The 17,870-nt window shown below is 38.5% G+C and overlaps 1 protein-coding gene across 7 annotated transcripts in view; it reads left to right on the top strand.

Moving 5' to 3' along the window:
* Positions 1–17,870, top strand: part of DMD (dystrophin) — a 2,035,184-nt gene that overhangs the window by 1,958,591 nt on the left and 58,723 nt on the right. For 3 of the 7 annotated variants that reach the window (XM_065901098.1, XM_065901099.1, XM_065901106.1), the window contains 6 exons: positions 6,064–6,230; positions 8,501–8,612; positions 10,007–10,143; positions 10,849–10,887; positions 15,189–15,254; positions 16,346–16,411. In XM_065901098.1, the coding sequence (XP_065757170.1) occupies positions 6,064–6,230; positions 8,501–8,612; positions 10,007–10,143; positions 10,849–10,887; positions 15,189–15,254; positions 16,346–16,411 (587 nt within the window). The remainder of the gene's footprint in view (positions 1–6,063; positions 6,231–8,500; positions 8,613–10,006; positions 10,144–10,848; positions 10,888–15,188; positions 15,255–16,345; positions 16,412–17,870) is intronic. The other 4 variants (XM_065901105.1, XM_065901100.1, XM_065901102.1 and 1 more) reach the window with 2 other exon arrangements.

Below are 17,870 nucleotides of genomic sequence, written 5' to 3'. Positions count from 1 at the left end.
CCAAACCAGCTATACAACAAACACTAAAGGAACTTCTCTAGGCAGGAAACACAAGAGAAGGAAACGACCTACAATAACAAACCCCAAACAATTAAGAAAATGGTAATAGGAACATACATATTGATAATTACCTTAAATGTAAATGCTCCAACCAAAAGACATAGACTGGCTGAATGGATACAAAAACAAGACCCGTATATATGCTGTCTACACGAGACCCACGTCAGACTTAGGGACACATACAGACTGAAAGTGAGGGGATGGAAAAGATATTCCATGCAAATGGAAACCAGAAGAAAGCTGGAGTAGCAATTCTCATATCAGACAAAATAGACTTTAAAATGAAGACTATTACAAGACACAAAGAAGGACACTACACAATGATCAAGGGATCAATCCAAGAAGAAGATATAACAATTGTAAATATTTATGCATCCAACATAGGAGCACCTCAATACATAAGGCAAATGTTAACAGCCATAAAAGGGGCAATCGACAGTAATGCAATCACAGTAGGGGACTTTAACACCCCACTTACACCCATGGACAGATCATCCAAAATGAAAATAAATAAGGAAACACAAGCTTTAAATGATACATTAAACAAGATGGACTTAATTGATATTTATAGGACATTCCATCCAAAAACAACAGAATACACATTCTTCCCAAGTGCTCATGAAACATTCTCCAGGACAGATCATATCTTGGGTCACAAATGAAGCCTTGGTAAACTTAAGAAAATTGAAATCGTATCACGCATCTTTTCCAACCACAATGCTGTGAGACTAGATATCAATTACAGGAAAAAATCTGTAGAAACTACAAAAACATGGAGGCTAAACAATACACTACTAAATAACCAAGAGATGACTGAAGAAATCAAAGAGGAAATCAAAAAATACCTAGAAACAAATGACAATGAAAACACGACAACCCAAAACCTATGGGATGCAGCAAAAGCAGTTCTAAGAGGAAAGTTTGTAGCAATACATTCCTACCTCAAGAAACAAGAAACATCTCAAATAAACAATCTAACCGGGGCTTCCCTGGTGGCACAGTGGTTGAGATTCTGCCTGCCGATGCACGGGACACGGTTTCGTGCCCCGGTCCGGGAAGATCCCACATGCCGGGGAGCGGCTGGGCCCGTGAGCCACGGCCCTGAGCCTGCGCGTCCGGAACCTGTGCTCCGCAACGGGAGAGGCCACAACAGTGAGAGACCTGTGTACCACAAAAAAAAACAATCTAACCTTACACCTAAAGCAGTTACAGAAAGGAGAACCAAAAAGCCCCAGAGTTAACAGAAGGAAATAAATCATAAAGATCAGATCAGAAATAAATGAAAAAGAAATGAAGGAAACAGTAGCAAAGATCAATAAAACTAAAAGCTGGTTCTTTGAGAAGATAAACAAAATCGATAAACCATTTGCCAGACTCATCAAAATAAAAAAGAAGACTCAAATCAATAGAATTAGAAATGAAAAAGAAGTAACAACTGACACTGCAGAAATACAAAGGATCATCAGAGATTACTACAAGCAACTCTATGCCAATAAAATGGACAACCTGGAAGAAATGGACAAATTCTTAGCAAAGCACAACATTCCGAGACTGAACCAGGAAGAAATAGAAAATATAAACAGACCAGTCACAAGCACTGAAATTGAGACTGTGATTAAAAATCTTCCAACGAACAAAAGTCCAAGACTAGATGGCTTCACAGGCGAATTCTATCAAACATTTAGAAAAGAGCTAACACCTATCCTTCTCAAGCTCTTACAAAATATAGCAGAGGGAGGAATACTCCTGAACTCATTCTATGAGGCCACCATCACCCTGATACCAAAACCAGACAAAGATGTCACAAAGAAAACTACAGGCCAATATCACTGATGAACATAGATGCAAAAATCCTCAACAAAATACTAGCAACCTGAATCCGACAGCACATCAAAAGGATCATACACCATAATCCGATGGGGTTTATCCCAGTAATGCAAGGATTCTTCAGTATACACAAATCAGTCTATCTGATCCACCACATTAACAAATTGAAGGAGAAAAACCATATGGTCATCTCAGTAGATACAGAAAAACTTTCGACAAAATCCAGCACCCCTTTATGATAAAAACCCTCCAGAAAGTGGGCACAGAGGGAACTTGCCTCAACATAATAAAGGTCATATATGACGAACCCACAGCCAGCATCATTCTCAATGGTGAAAAACTGAAAGCATTTCCTCTGAGGTCAGGAACAAGACAAGGTTGCCCACTCTCACCACTCTTATTCAACATAGCTTTGGAAGTCCTAGCTACGGCATTCAGAGAAGAAAAAGAAATAAAAGGAATCCAAATCAGAAAAGAAGAAGTAAAGCTGTCACTGTTTGCAGATGACATGATACTATACATAGAGAATCCTAAAGATGCTACCAGAAAACTACTAGTGCTAATCAATTAATTTGGTAAAGTAACAGCATACAAAATTAATGCACTAATGATGAAAAATCTGAAACAGAAATTAAGGAAACACTCCCAGTTACCTTTGCAACAAAAAGAATAAAATACCTAGGAATAAACCTACTTGAGGAGACAAAAGACCTGTATGCTGAAAACCATAAGACACTGATGAAAGAAATTAAAGATGATACAAACAGATGGAGAGATATACCATGTTCCTGGATTGCAAGAGTCAACATTATGGAAATGACTCTACTACCTAAAGCAATCTACAGATTCAGTGCAATCCCTATCAAACTACCAATGGCATTTTTCACAGAACTAGAACAAAAAATTTCACAATTTGTATGGAAACACAAAAGACCGCGGATAGCCAAAGCAATCTTTAGAACGAAAAACGGAGTTGGAGGAATCAGGCTCCTGGACTTCAGACTATACTACAAAGCTACAGTAATCAAGACACTATGGTACTGGCACAAAAACAGAAATATAGATCAATGGAACAGGGTAGAAAGCCCAGAGGTAAACCCATGCAGATATGGTCACCTTATTTTTGATAAAGGAGGCAAGACTATACAATGGAGAAAAGACAGCCTCTTCAATAAGTGGTGCTGGGGAAAACTGGACAGCTACATGTAAAAGAATGAAATCAGAACACTCCCTAACACCATACCCCAAAATAAACTCAAATTGGATTAAAGACCTAAATATAAGGCCAGACACTATCAAACTCTTAGAGGAAAACACAGGCAGAACACTCTATGACATAAATCACAGCAAGATCCTTTGTGACCCAGCTCCTAGAGAAATGGAAATAAAAACAAAGATAAACAAATGGGACCTAACGAAACTTAAAAGCTTTTGCACAGCAAAGGAGCATAAACAAGAAGAAAAGGCAACCCTCAGAATGGGAGAAAATATTTGTGAATGAAGCAACTGACAAAGGATTAATCTCCAAAATTTATAAGCGGCTCATGCAGCTCAATAACAAAAAAACAAACAACCCCATCCAAAAATGGGCAGAAGACCTAAATAGACATTTCTCCAAAGAAGACATACAGATTGCCAACAAACACATGAAAGGATGCTCAACATCACTAATCATTAGAGAAATGCAAATCAAAACTAAAATCAGGTATCACCTCACACCAGTCAGAATGGCCATCATCAAAAAATCTACAAAGAATAAATGCTGGAGAGGGTGTGGAGAAAAGAGAACCCTCTTGCACTGTTGGTGGGACTGTAAATTGATACAGCCACTATGGCGAACAGTATGGAGGTTCCTTAAAAAACTAAAAATAGAACTACCATACGACCCAGCCATCCCACTACTGGGCATATACCCTGAGAAAACCATAATTCAGGAAGAGTCATGTACCAAAATGTTCATTGCAGCTCTATTTACAATAGCCAGAAGATGGAAACAACCTGAGTGTCCATCATCGGATGAATGGATAAAGAAGATGTGGCACATATGTTCAATGGAATATTACTCAGCCATAAAAAGAAACGAAATTGAGTTATTTGTAGTGAGGTAGATGGACCTAGAGTCTGTCATACAGAGTGAAGCCAGAAAGAGAAAAACAAATATCGCATGCTAACACATATATATGGAATCAAAAAAAAATGGTTCTGAAGAACCTAGGGGCAGGACAGGAATAAAGACACAGATGTAGAGAATGGAGTTGAGGACACAGGGAGGGGGAAGGGTAAGCTGGGACGAAGTGAAAGAGTGGCATGGACATATATACACTACCAAGTGCAAAATAGATAGCTAGTGGGAAGCAGCTGCATAGCACAGGGAGATCAGCTCGGTGCGCTGTGACCACCTAGAGGGGTGGGATTAGGGAGGGTGGGAGGGAGATGCAAGAGGGAGGAGATATGGGGATATATGTATATGTATAGCTGATTCACTTTGTTATACAGCAGAACTAACACACCATTGTAAAGCAATTATACTCCAATAAAGATGTTTAAAAAATGACCAAATACAACTTATAGATACTAAAAAGTACAATAATCAAAATTTAAAACTTAATGTATGGGCTTACAGTAGACTGGATGCTGCTAAGGAGAGAACTAGATACCCAGGCAGTAGGGCAGAAGGAAGTATTGGGAATGAAGCACAGAAAGACCGAAAATAGAGGAAAACTAAGGAAAGCCTGTTTAGAGAAATGGAGGTTAGATTGAGAAAGTCTACCATTTACCTAATAGGTTTCTGTAAGCAGAGGAGAGAGGGAATGGAGAAGAGGCAGTATTTGTTGAGATCATGACTGAGAAGATTCCAGAGCTGACTAAAGAGTCTAACCCACAGTTTCATGAAGCCCCATGAATCCTAAAACGTATCAATAAAGTCCTAGAAGTACAGTACAAGACAGGAAAAGGACAGATGACCTTCAAGGAACCAACAGCTTCACAGCTGACTTATCAACAGTTAGCAGCAGAGAAAGTGAGATAAAGGTGGAATGATATTTCAGTGTGCTGAAACAAAATCAAAACAAAGAAAACGAAACACAACAAGGAAAACAAAAAAACCCTTTCAATCTAAAAATCTGTACCCAGTGAGGATAGCAATCAAGAATGTGCATAGAAAAAGAGACTTTCAGGCAAACAGAATCTGAGAGATTAGCCATCAACAGACACTTAACAAAAGGAAATACTGAAGGATACACTTTGGCAGAACTGATCCCAGATGGGAGAATTGAGATGAAGGACGCAATGAGAAACAAACTCCCCAAAAGTGGTCAATATATGGGTCAATCTAACAGTATAAAAACACGAAACACGGTCTTGTAGGGTTAAAAACAACATATAATTAAAATGTTGACTGTGGTAACATACCAATCAAGTGATGGATAAGTAATATTTTGAATTTTCTAAAATCATTGTACTCGCTGGGAAGAATGGTATTTATTTAACTTAGACTCCGAAAGAGAGAACTAGAGACAGACAGACAGACAGAAAAGCAGCAGGCCACCATGAAAACAGCACTAGACCAGGAGGTTTGGATGCTAGTATCAGCTCTGCTGCCAGGGAGTTAGTTGTCTGGCCTTTGAAAAAGCCACTTCGCTCATCTACATCTCAGCTGTCTTGTCTCTAAAATGAAGCTTTGGGACCAGATGAATTGTAAAGCCTCTTCATTATGATTCTATGAAACACTGAGAAACAGATTCACTAGAAAAAAAGGGAGCGATAGTTCCTTGAGTTGTTTTTTTTTTTTTTCTTTTTCTCCTTTGAAATTTTATCAACAAATGCTTGCATTTTACTTCTGGCTAACTTTTATGTATCTGTTCCAAAACTGGAGCTAAATATAGTCTCTCCCAGGTGTGTATTTTGCTTTACTTTTTCCGTTTGTTTGTTTTGCTTTGCTTTGCTTTCTTGTCATCTAGTAGCCAAACAGGGTAATAGCAGTTTCCCAAAGCTTTAGGGGTAGGTGACTTATGTAGATGCTGGGGGGACATTTGCAGAAACAGCCTGTGAAGAGTTGGCCTCAATGTGCCACTATTGATCTTTCTTTCTTTCTTTAACGCGTTACCTGAGCTGACATTTGCCTCCTTTACCTTCTTACCTTCTCTCCTTGCATTCTTCGGCCTCCTGTCTTTGCAGGCTAATAATAAGCCTGAGATTGAAGCGGCCCTCTTCCTAGACTGGATGAGACTGGAACCCCAGTCCATGGTATGGCTGCCCGTCCTGCATAGAGTGGCTGCTGCGGAGACCGCGAAGCATCAGGCCAAGTGTAACATCTGCAAGGAGTGTCCAATCATCGGCTTCAGGTATGAGGAACGCCCCCAAATGTCATTTTATTTGATCATTTCTCACCTTTTTATGACTTGATCTTTTATCTCCTCTACCAGTTGCTGTTAGTTTGGTCCTCTGCGTAGTGGGAGAGGAGGTGATCAGGCTGGAGCATTGATCACTCCCGTCACTCCCCTGATCACTGGGTTGTCTTAGTGGATCTCCCTCATTAGGCAGGCGTCTTTCTCCGCCTTCACTCTTCAGCTCTGCAGAGCCATGTTCTGGGTCGATCGGGACTGACTGCCTGTCTCCACCAAGATATTTGTCCATCAAGTATATACAGATTAACTGTACCTCCTCTTTCCTCGAACCAAAACATTTTGGTCATCTCTTTCTTTTTTTTCCATGGTCTTTTCTGTTTATAGAAACTCTCCAAGAATCAGTTATAAAACTAAGGGATGATTCTATTTTGGGAGACCCGTCATGGCAGCTCACTCTCTTAATCACTTTGCACCACTGTTCTTGCCCTAAGGTAACAAGAATTGTTTCGAGCACCCTAGAACATACTTCTTTATCTGTGAATCTGATTGCGCTCTTTTCATAGTATCCTAATGAACTTCTGAGGGACTGAATATAAAGTGTGCAAGTAAATGAAAGATTCACAAAGCAGCTAAAAAAAGAAAACGTTCCTTATAAATTGAAAAGTGAAAGTGGTAGGAAACATCGCAGGTTATTAATCTGATATTCTTGAAATGTCCCAGAAAACGATTGATTGGCTCTGAAATCTTCAGTCTTGTTGATCTGTTTGGGGAGACAGGATTATTTTTAAATGAATTAATATTATTGAACAACAATCCCAAATCCAGATTCTGAAATGATGATGTATTTAAACATGTGGATCAACATCAAGGTTTCCATAGCAACGAATAAGCCGTCAAGTTGTAAACTAGCTATATCATCTATGGCTGTTCAGAATCCACTTATCAGCTAAGTAGACACTCATTTCTGGTTATGCTTAGACTTGTTTCATTACTTTGTTTCCTAATAACTGCTTCGTACCATTTGTGTGCTTTTCATTCACTGTGCTCCTTTACCGTTGGTGTTTGTCCTACCATACTTCATGCTGTTTACAAAGAGGTTTTGCAGAAACCTTCAGAGGTTTCTAAAGCCTAGATAGACAACATTGAGTAGGCAGTGCTTGCACAGGACACCTTTTTTCCTTCCTGGTTTTGGCAGGTAAGAGTGATGCTGGGGGCTGGGGGGCGGGGGGTGGGGCTCCACTGCATTTCTTACCTATCTTTTCTTAGCTTCCTTCGCTGGTAAGATTTGTATGCTGGGGGAAGTTTTATAAAATGAAAAAGGAGAATGCTTTGGAGGATCAAAGAGAGCATTTTCACATTCACTTCTTTTGCCCTTATGAAAGTAGATTATTTTAGGAATGAGCACTTCTCTTTCCTCCTTTCCCCCACTCTCAGAAGACGGTTGGGATCTAAAAACAGTAGCTTCTTTCCCCACGTTCCCATATGTGACATAAGGAATATGTTTATTTTAATTGGCTAAGATTCTTATCTGAGAAAGCACAAGCCAGGGAGGGTATGAAATGAAGAATACAGTATTCTGAGAATGGGGGGGAAATGTACCATGTAATACTTACATCTTACCCAAGATGTGTCTTTTCTTGGGGCTTCCATTATCACGTGGAGGTAATGTGATGAGGGATTTCTGAAGAGAGACAGATAAAAGAGATGATCCAAGTGACAATCTGAATATGAGTCATCTCCGTCAATCAGAAAATGTAGTTAAAGCAAGATTTGCTTTAATTGAGAGTTCTTCTTTAATTTTCTTTTGTCTTGTGAAATGCTTTATCTTTATCATTTTTTTTTTGAAAATAATTCCCTCAGAAAACTTTTGTGCCTTTTTGATGGGTACGGGAGCCCGCAATGCATCAATCTATCCTTTCTGGAGGTTCTTTCAAACTCTAGTATCTGGTCTTCAAAAGCCTGGAAGTTCGCCACTATCTTCCTGCTTAATCTGAAAGAGTTCCTAGTGGAGTTTAAATAAGAGCTGAGTTTTTCTGCCCTCCTTCCGAATGTTTGTAGGGTAATCTTTCTGCCAAAACATTTTGATACTGTAGGAGAAGCACCAGAGAAATCTGGAAGTAGGAAGTTAATCACTTACCTTGTGGGATTAATGAACCCTGCGTTCTGTTTCCAGAATTAAGACAGTGTGGAAGGAGGTTTATTAAAGGGTGTTCTTTGGGAATTTGATCTGAAGAAATACATATATGTTTGTCTTTGTTCTTTACCAGGTACAGGAGTCTAAAGCACTTTAATTATGACATCTGCCAAAGTTGCTTCTTTTCTGGTCGCGTTGCAAAAGGCCACAAAATGCACTATCCCATGGTGGAATATTGCACTCCGGTAAGTTGGATTCCTCCCTGACGGGACTTAGTTCACCTGGAAGAAGTTTCAGTTTTGTACAGTCTTACAGATCATGCGTCACGCTGTGATTTGTAAGTTCCCCAGATGTTGCCCAGCTAAAGAGGCTCCAAACCGTAGACTCCGGGATTTACCTTATCCCTAGTGCGATGCCTGGCACACGTGGACTGTCGTAGACACTCGACACATATTGTTGGGTGAATCAATAGGTTTTTCTTCTGTTTTCGTGGGTTGTAGGGAAGACATTTTCACGTTTATTTTGCACGTCCCTAGCGGCTGTGCGCAGAGGTGTTACGGCCATGGGGCACGTTGGGTGTGGGGTGGGGTAATATAGGTTCCTTAAAATTTGCAATCCACCACTTAAATTAATGTTGCTCACACTTACCAACTAAATGCTAGGTGTTTACCTTTTAAACTACTCTGTGTGAGATAGGTATTATTTTTATCCCCTTTTTATAGTTGAGGACTCTTGAGATCCTAAGGTTAAAAAAGCTTGCCCAAGGTTCTATAATTAAGAGCTGGAGTCGCCTCCTAAGAAGTTGTTGTGGGAAAATGCTCAGTGGCCAATAGGACTTTGAGAAATCACTGGCGAAATGGAAAGGGCCTGGACTTGGTGGACACAGGCCTGGGTGTAAATCTTCTATTCCTTAAACACTAGCTGCTTGCTATTCAAAGTGTGATCTGTGGACCAGCCGCATTGGCATCACCTGGAAGCTTATTAGGAATGCAGAACCTCAGGGCCCACCTTGGACTTTGTAAATCAAAGCCTGCATTTTAGCAAGGTCTGCTGGTGGTATCCAACACATCAAAGTTTGAGAAGCTCTGCTTTAGAGCTTTTCTCTCTTCCATCTTCGGAGTGATTCTCCCAGTTATTTCATTGTCTTCCTCATTTTGCTTCCTTTTGCAAAGGTACTCATTGATGGAGAATGTACCATGCTGTGAATAGAATGGTATTTAGTGGGTGAAACACTAGAGCAATGTGGACAAAATCGTTTTAAAACTACTGTAAAGTGTGGCAAAACGGAAGGTCAACTTTCTGACCTCCAGACTTCTATAAATTACCATTCGTTGGGTAGCCCACTAGTTGGTATACTTCATTTATTCATCATCACAACTTACTGAGGTGTTACTGCCCCGATTTTATAGGTGATTGGAGCCTTGGATAGGTAAATAACTCACCCACGTTAACCCCACTAGTAAATGGCAGGTCTGGTTTCAAAACCGTGTTTTCATGTGATTCCAAAGCCTTTGCTCTCAACTCCTACTGCTCTTAATTATAATAAAACAAGTGCTCCGAGGCAGAACACTGGAATTGTGCTTTCTCTTGAGATTATACCCCTTCCCCAAGTCTGATGTCAGCATGATTTCCCTTTCAGACTACATCGGGAGAAGATGTTCGAGACTTTGCCAAGGTACTGAAAAACAAATTTCGAACCAAAAGGTATTTTGCGAAGCATCCCCGAATGGGCTACCTGCCAGTGCAGACGGTCTTAGAGGGGGACAACATGGAAACGTGAGTAGTGGCCAAAGCAAACCAGCCTCTCAGTTGACGTATCTCTGAGCTCCTCTCAGCTGAATACCTTCCTTCACTCCCAAATGCAAACAGTCTCTCCTATTTCTTTCTTTAGATTTACTGTATCTAAAAAGAGAAAAGCAAGCTGATGTTCAATTGCCATTTTCCATGTAAATTGTCCCATGACGATGACCTTTTCCAAAAGTTAAACTTTATCTCACAGGGAGTAAACCACCACGTTCCGGCTCCTAATTACCTCACGAGGCTTGCAAGAAATATGGGACTGTTTACAAATGAGTGATTCCAAGATTTCATTTTGATTTTCCTCCCTTACAAATCAGTAGGCGTGTGTCTTTTTGTATCCGATTGTGTGGTCGTATCTAGTCACTTTTTTCTCCTTGAAAAAAATACAGTCACAGGAAATTTCTTCACAGTAAGTAGTTACGATTCTCTAGATCAAAATGATGATGTCTTCACCTCTTTTGAACCTTCTCTTCTTTTTTCCATAACTCTGATGGCAATCGCACAACTGGTTTTCTTTTAATTCACTTTTCACCTCTGTCTGGCCATTGCTTTCCATGGTTCATACTTAATTGCACTTCATTTATTTTGACCTTTCAGTAATTTGTGTGTGTGTGTGTGTGTGTGTGTGTGTGGCTGAGTTTGCCTGTGTCTCTCTTCACCACCTCATTTTTTGTTTTGCAGTCCTGTTACTCTGATCAACTTCTGGCCGGTAGATTCTGCGTGAGTACTTCCACTGAAGGGTGCTGCTACCACCAACACATTGGCTTGCTTGATTTTTTAAAATTTTTGTCCTGTTTGTTTTTTTGAAAGACGTTTTAATTTCCCTTCCTTCATTTCAAAAATTTTTCCCTTGATAAGACTTTGAGGGTGCCATCCACCACAGATCAGGAGAATCAGTGAGGTTTTCAGGTCCCCACTTGGTCAAATGTAAACCAGCAGAAATGCTGGCCTGGAGTTCAAATTAACATCAAAGGAATTGTTGGGTTGTTAGTTATGTTCCTGGGAGACACGTTTATATATTCTTTCATTATACGCAGGGAAGAGCCTTCTGATTACATAATAACATTCTGTAGCCATATTTCTAGAGATTTAATGCTTTAGGACCTTCAAAAGGATGATGGTTTACTCTTTAGGGCCTGTTATAAGTGGACTATTTAAAAGCAAAATTTGTTTCATGGTATGATGTTGAGTATGGTTGAATAATTTCAATTAGACACGTGGACTTTTTATCAGGTAATGCCATGCTATTGGACCAATGTTTATATACATGAGTTTCTCAATTTTGACCTAAACTCACTTTGCTCTCTTCTCCAAGCTAAATACCCAGCTCATAAACACACATTTACACTGGAAGGAAAGTGTACTGTAGTCTTTGTTATTATTATTGGTGTGTATTATTAATACTACTAATACTAGATATCAACAGTTAATTGATTTATCTCAGAGTTTATAATGTCATCAGAAAACTCCTTTTAGAGTCCGTGATTTAAATATCAGCAAACAAAGTGTGCATTGTTTGAAAGTTATATTGTGTGGGGTTTTTATAACAAAATTTTGGTATTTCAAAGTGTACTTTATTAAAATATTTATTTAAAGTCAGACAGCTCTATTATATATAAGAAGGTAATGACCAATTTGGAAGACGGGCTTATATAAGAATTCAGTTTATTTTTATTGGGTCTTTTTTATTCCACTGTGTAATTTAATTTAAAGTAGGTCTTTTTTTTAGAAAAAAATCCTGTAGTGATAAATGCAAAGTATCAATTGAAGTTGATTTTAGGTCTTTTATGGCCTAAAGAAAGTATAACACTTTCCTTTCTTTTGTAAAGCTGCATTATTGTGCCCTTTAATTTTGAGATATGGTAGCTATACCCGATTTCTTTAATCATCATGCTTAAACAACTTGGGGAGTTATTTAGATTCAGGTATGTTCCTTGCTATTGGTACTTATTTTCCCTATTCCAGGTAGTCTATTTGTTTATAGAAGGTAAAGCCTTTCATAAATTAAAAAAAAAAGTTTAATTGGTATACTGAAATTCTCAGCCTGATTGGATCCTGATAAGCAAATAGAACTTATTCCAACACAAAGTAAATCTAACCAACTGACCAATCCAAAAGAAAACTATGCTAAAGGTTAATGTTTTAAAACACATAGAGGTAGCACAACATAATAAAGAATAACTAACTAGAGGAAGAAGTTCACTGTATACGTAAGCTAATGAGAAAAATTCATGACAGTTTAATATAACTTATCTTAAGCAGAGGGTGTTTGTCTTTCTTAAATTTTGAAGAACTTTAAAATTAATAACATTGTTTTAAAAAATATCTTCTCTAACAACTGAAACCTAGCCCCACTTAGCCTTTTTATAAAAAAATATGCTAGATTATTCAGAAATAGTGGGAAATTCTAACTCTGAGGAAGAAAACAACCCCAGCAGGCTAAAGTCCCTGTAAAACCGATAATTTTATTAAAGTCTTTACTCATGGGGTGGTAAATAATTTATAAAATGAATCGTAAAGCTATTCTATTCACGCAGAAGAGCCAGGTCCTAAGGCGTTTGATTTTGCGAGAACTCTATCCAATGTTAACAAATCCTGTGACGATGACAGCATTTAATCCATTCAGTATGGATCACAGAATTTGAAAGTTTACTGAGATACAGATCTTTTGTTTTTCCTTAGAAAAAAACCCTTATTTGCCTGCATTTGTCATTTTATTTGAAAGTAAACCTAGCATAAGCCTTCTATATTGTTTGTCCACAAATGAGACAGTCGAACAATATTCTTTGAGCTATTCTGCTTTGAAAACTTATTAATGGAGTTGTCACAAAAGAGAAGAGGGTGGTGGGTGGGATGGAATTGGCCATTAGCAGTAATGGGAAGAGTAGGAATAATCCTTTTGGGGGTATATCATTTTGTATTTAGGAAGGGAGAACAGCATTCTCACCTTCTCTTGGAAAAGCATTTTAGAAGACATTGCATTTAGTTTTGTTTCTGGACTACGTAGTTTTGTACTTTTACTAATTCTTGATTTTTAAATGAATCTTCTCTGACCAGTATTCCCTTTTGGCTCATTTTCTGGTTTAATAAGTACCTCCGTTAGCGTATATCTATATTTTTTAGATTGCTTGGTTATTACGAGTTCTTGAGCTTATGCATGCTGTCTTAGGTGCTGTGTACATCCATAAGAAAAATAACGTGGAAGTATCCTCAAGGCTAAGAATTAAAGCTCTGCATAAGATTTTCTGTTTAAGATTTTATTCAGGTATTTTGCATTTACATGCCTAGCTTTCTCGGTGTAGTTATGCTCCAAGGTCTCATGTGTTCTTCTCTACACTACCAAGGTAGCGACTGTTACAAGGGGAAACACTAATATATTTTCCTCGATGGTGGGCTTTTAGCTTATAAGAAGTATGCAATCGAAAGACTGGTCTGTTCCAGAAGATAGGGCTTATAAACTAAGGAATCCAGGTACTCAGTTATCTTGACCTGCAGTGAATATTTCAAAACAAATGTTAGCATTTTTTCTAATAATGGGCTGTTCCAGGGTTCTAAGAAATGAGCAGATTATCTCCAAAACTAGAATGAAGATTCACCTGGAAGTCTTTGGATCTGCCTCGTAAATTGGGTAGTCATCCTTTTGTTTCCTCATGACAGTTTAAGCATCTTCGTAATTCATTCCAAATTTGATTATGGTGACACTTGACCTAGACAACTTTGGTTTCATGAATAAGACATTTATCTCTCAGGCAAGACTTCAGTTCCCTGGTTATTTGCTGTAGTGCGCTGTAATCATCTTATGATTGTGTGTCTTCCTTAAGAAGTATAGATTTCTAGCACATTTCCTATGTAAGCCTAGGTAACGACACGTTTTTCTTTCTTTCTTCTTTTTTTTTTTTTAATGTAAGAAAAGACAGACATATTCTTCTTAGTGTCCTGACCAAGTCCCTGAATGCTGCTTAGACATTGGACTAAACTAATCCTTACTGAATAGGTTTCTCTTGACTTTTTGATTCACGCCTTTACCTAAGGGCTTTCCGTGTCAGGAGAGAAATGGAAGCGACCTTTTGTCCTATTCCAGTTAAAACAAAAAAGCCCGAGCCCAAACTGGTTTTCAGAACAGATGGATTTTTTCCTGAGGTTAATCTAAAAGATACTATAAAAACTTCAAGGATAATTAAGAGATCAGATATGAAAAGGTGAAAACATGTCAACCCTACCAAAATTCTCGTCTGTGAAGCCAAAAAAAAGTAGGTTTTTATACCCCCAAAGTAAATAGACTATACCTGCTAATCCTCCTCTCTTGTTTTCCCCTCTGTATATAAGCACACAGTATCCCTAATAAGAAATATTTCCGATATTGACGGCCTATTGAAGTTAGTCGTTCTTTTTAAAACATCACATTATAATTTAGGGCCCTTGAATTTTGCTTTATGAAGTAGTAATATAATAGTCCCGCTGCTAAACTGGTAGATGTATTCCTTCTTTACAGAATTGCACAAACCAAGACATCTTGATACGTGGAATCTTAAGTAGTCACGGACTGGTGTGGCCTCTTTGGAACTAATATCGTTAACTGCAAATTTACTAGGCAAATGTACAGTTTCCGTTCAATAAGAAGGCAGCTGATAAATGGCACAGGTGTAAACTGTTTAAAATTTTAAACCACATACTGCTAACACAATTTCAAAACTCTAGGATATGAGACGTTACAAGACAGGAGGACAAAATGTCACGTAGAGATCGTCTCCCCCGACCTTTTCTATAATTGAAACTTTCCAGAGAAGTTTTTGATCTCTCTTTACGGCCTTTGAGAAAAGCAGAAGTATCTGCTATCTCTCAAACCTGGATTCTAAATACTTGATGATATCTAAGATGCAGGAACAGCTAAACGTGTACATTAGCCACAGTATTAGACTAAAAGCATTCTAGGCCATGTATATATACCGTAACTGTGTGGTGGGGGTTTTTTCTCCATTAATGGATGGTATCTGTGACTAATGACATTTTCTGCCTTATAGGCCTGCCTCGTCCCCTCAGCTTTCACACGATGATACTCATTCACGCATTGAACATTATGCTAGCAGGTATGAGACTAGCTGAATGCCAGGCAAATATTGATTGAAATAACTAACCAAGGAAAGCTAACCTATATTAATTTTAAACGAATCTTTTCTTTTTCCCCAATCTTGTCTGATTTCTACTAATCAGCTTGCCCTCTAACGTGCATGCCGTTCCACTGCATGTTGTTTTTGGACACGGATAAGAGCATCAGCGCAGAACAGTCTCCCCTAACCCAGGCCTTTAAACATTCCTGATAGCTTTGCTATGTTTTGTATACTGAGCACGTTTAATCAGTTGACTTAGAAATCATCTAACCTTCTTAGAAAACTGCTAGACCAGACATAAGTATATGAAGAAATTATACTGTGTTACATGGAGACTATGAAAGCACTGGCTTTCCATTTCTGTGTGTATTTTCCATAATATGCTGTAAAGAAGAGAATCACTCATTTTCCTAATCCCTGGACCTTTCTGTCCCACTTCCTTTGTGTTTGAGGTAACTTTTATATCTAAAAACGAAATTGCTGCTTGTAAGATATGCTTGTTAAATAAATCCATAAGAGTTTGGTTCACTTTTAAGTTGTAAAAAGACTTTGTTATTGTTTGAGGTGAAGGAGGTGTTTGAAGGTAAAAAGTGGCAGAATGTATAGAGAGCTCACTGTGAATCTATCGTTTATCAATAGTCTAACTGCTGAACATGTGTATCAACCGTAGGAAGTATTAACTAGCTGTATATAATTCTGTCTTCGGTGGAAATCTTTAATTGTCTCAAAAAACACATGGGATAGCGTAAAGTACGGAGTGTATTCGTTGTTAGGGAAGCTTTTCTCGTGAAAACAAAGGCCTCTTCTCAGTGAAAGGAGGATCAATCTGTGAAGAAGAAAAGTACAACTTCTCTTGTCATCTGCAGCGTGAATGTAAAGCTACTTAACTAGCTGTGGTCCACCACTCACTGCCTCAGACGGTTAGGCCAACACACACATCCTTTAGTATGAAGGATTCCTTTCTCCTCTTGACATGATTTAGCCTTTAGTTTTCAGGAATGTTCGATTAGGTCTTGAATAGATTCTAAGAAGTCACATAAGTTTTAATGAGCTTTTACGTTTTTTATCAGGCTAGCAGAAATGGAAAACAGCAATGGATCTTATCTAAATGATAGCATCTCTCCTAATGAGAGCATGTAAGTATCCTGTCTCTTTTTACAAAATGTTCCTGACCATGAAATTGCTTTGAGGGATTTAGAGGTAGGCTAGCGCAGAAGATAGGAATTAGCGTTTATATTCACTTGATCTTTCAAGGAGACTTTCATTTACTTTTTTTTCTTTAACTCTTGACAACCCGACACAGAATGAGCTCATCCAAATTGTGGCATTATTGGTATTCCAGATGTTCCAAAATGTTCCAAAACATTTTGCCTTACTCTTATTTAATGCCATACTACCACAAATGGCAGGGTCCCAAATACTTAAACTGTATTAAATGTTGAAGCTTTGACCAAACCTGCAGGATGTTTAAAGGGATTAGATATTAATTTTTAAAGCGATGGCTACGTAGTGTTTTCTCCACTCGTGGGGAGTAGAACTATAATCTTGGTGTAGTTGCATTGGCATTCCCATATGGTAGGCTAGACGGGCATTTTCCTTTAGAGATCCTACCTAGTAGATTTTTGTGATTTAGCGTCTTCAAGAGCTAAGTCAAGTGAGGCTGTCTTGTGAAGGGTTTCAGAAGAAGAAGTACAAATTGAGGTCACGGTTTTGTAGTGGGATGACAAGCCAGGCCTGTCAAATTTAAGCAAGGCGAGAGAGCGGTGCTCAAAGTGGCGGAGAACACAGCTATGGCAGGGAAACAGAGGCTTCATCGCAGAGTAGGGGAAGTATTCACAATAAGGAATCTTGCCATGAACCAAGAGGCTGAGGCTGGAGGGAGAAGACTGAGAAGCAAATATGGAGGACAAAATAAAGATCTGCTAGCTGAATAGATAATGTGGGGAGATGAAATCTAGTCAAGGTACAATAATGTTTTCAGTTTGATAAGTTACGGATGTCTCACCACTTTGTCATAGAGAATCTAGGCCAAGGGAAAATGGTAAATTCATCATATGTAGTTGGTGTGGCAACCCAAAGTCACACTCAGATGAGAAACAGGCTTTATAAGGATTAGACTGAAGGAAGCAGTATCCAAGTGGCATTTATACATAACTGGTTATTGAAGACGTGAGACTAAGTCATCTCATCTGGTACATAAAGGTGATCAAGGTAATAATAAAGAATAAAGTCAACACTCAGCCACTCATATACGACTTAAGTTACTTAAAAGAAAACAAAACAGCCTTTTCCCCCAAACATAACTATGATGCATTCTCTTTCTTAGCTGTGGGGAAAAGTATTGATAGTATTAATATATGAACTACTTTGACAGAAAAATATGTAAGCAGAGAATCAACGAAATGTAAACAACCTGAATGATTTGCTTCTTGGGGTCACTGATTTGAATATTAGAAGCTCTAGCACATTCACAGTAATTCAAGTTGTACCTGTGTAATGATGGCTGCCATTCACTGACTGCCTCAGAAAACAGTAAGAGAAGTTGAATTATAACTATGTGTTGTAATTAAACATGGGAAGTCCTAGCAATCAAAC

This window comes from Phocoena phocoena, chromosome X (genome assembly GCF_963924675.1).
Source record: "Phocoena phocoena chromosome X, mPhoPho1.1, whole genome shotgun sequence".
Taxonomy (NCBI): domain Eukaryota; kingdom Metazoa; phylum Chordata; class Mammalia; order Artiodactyla; family Phocoenidae; genus Phocoena; species Phocoena phocoena.
Note: the sequence above shows the minus strand (reverse complement) of the source record. Positions and strands in the feature narration are given on the sequence as shown.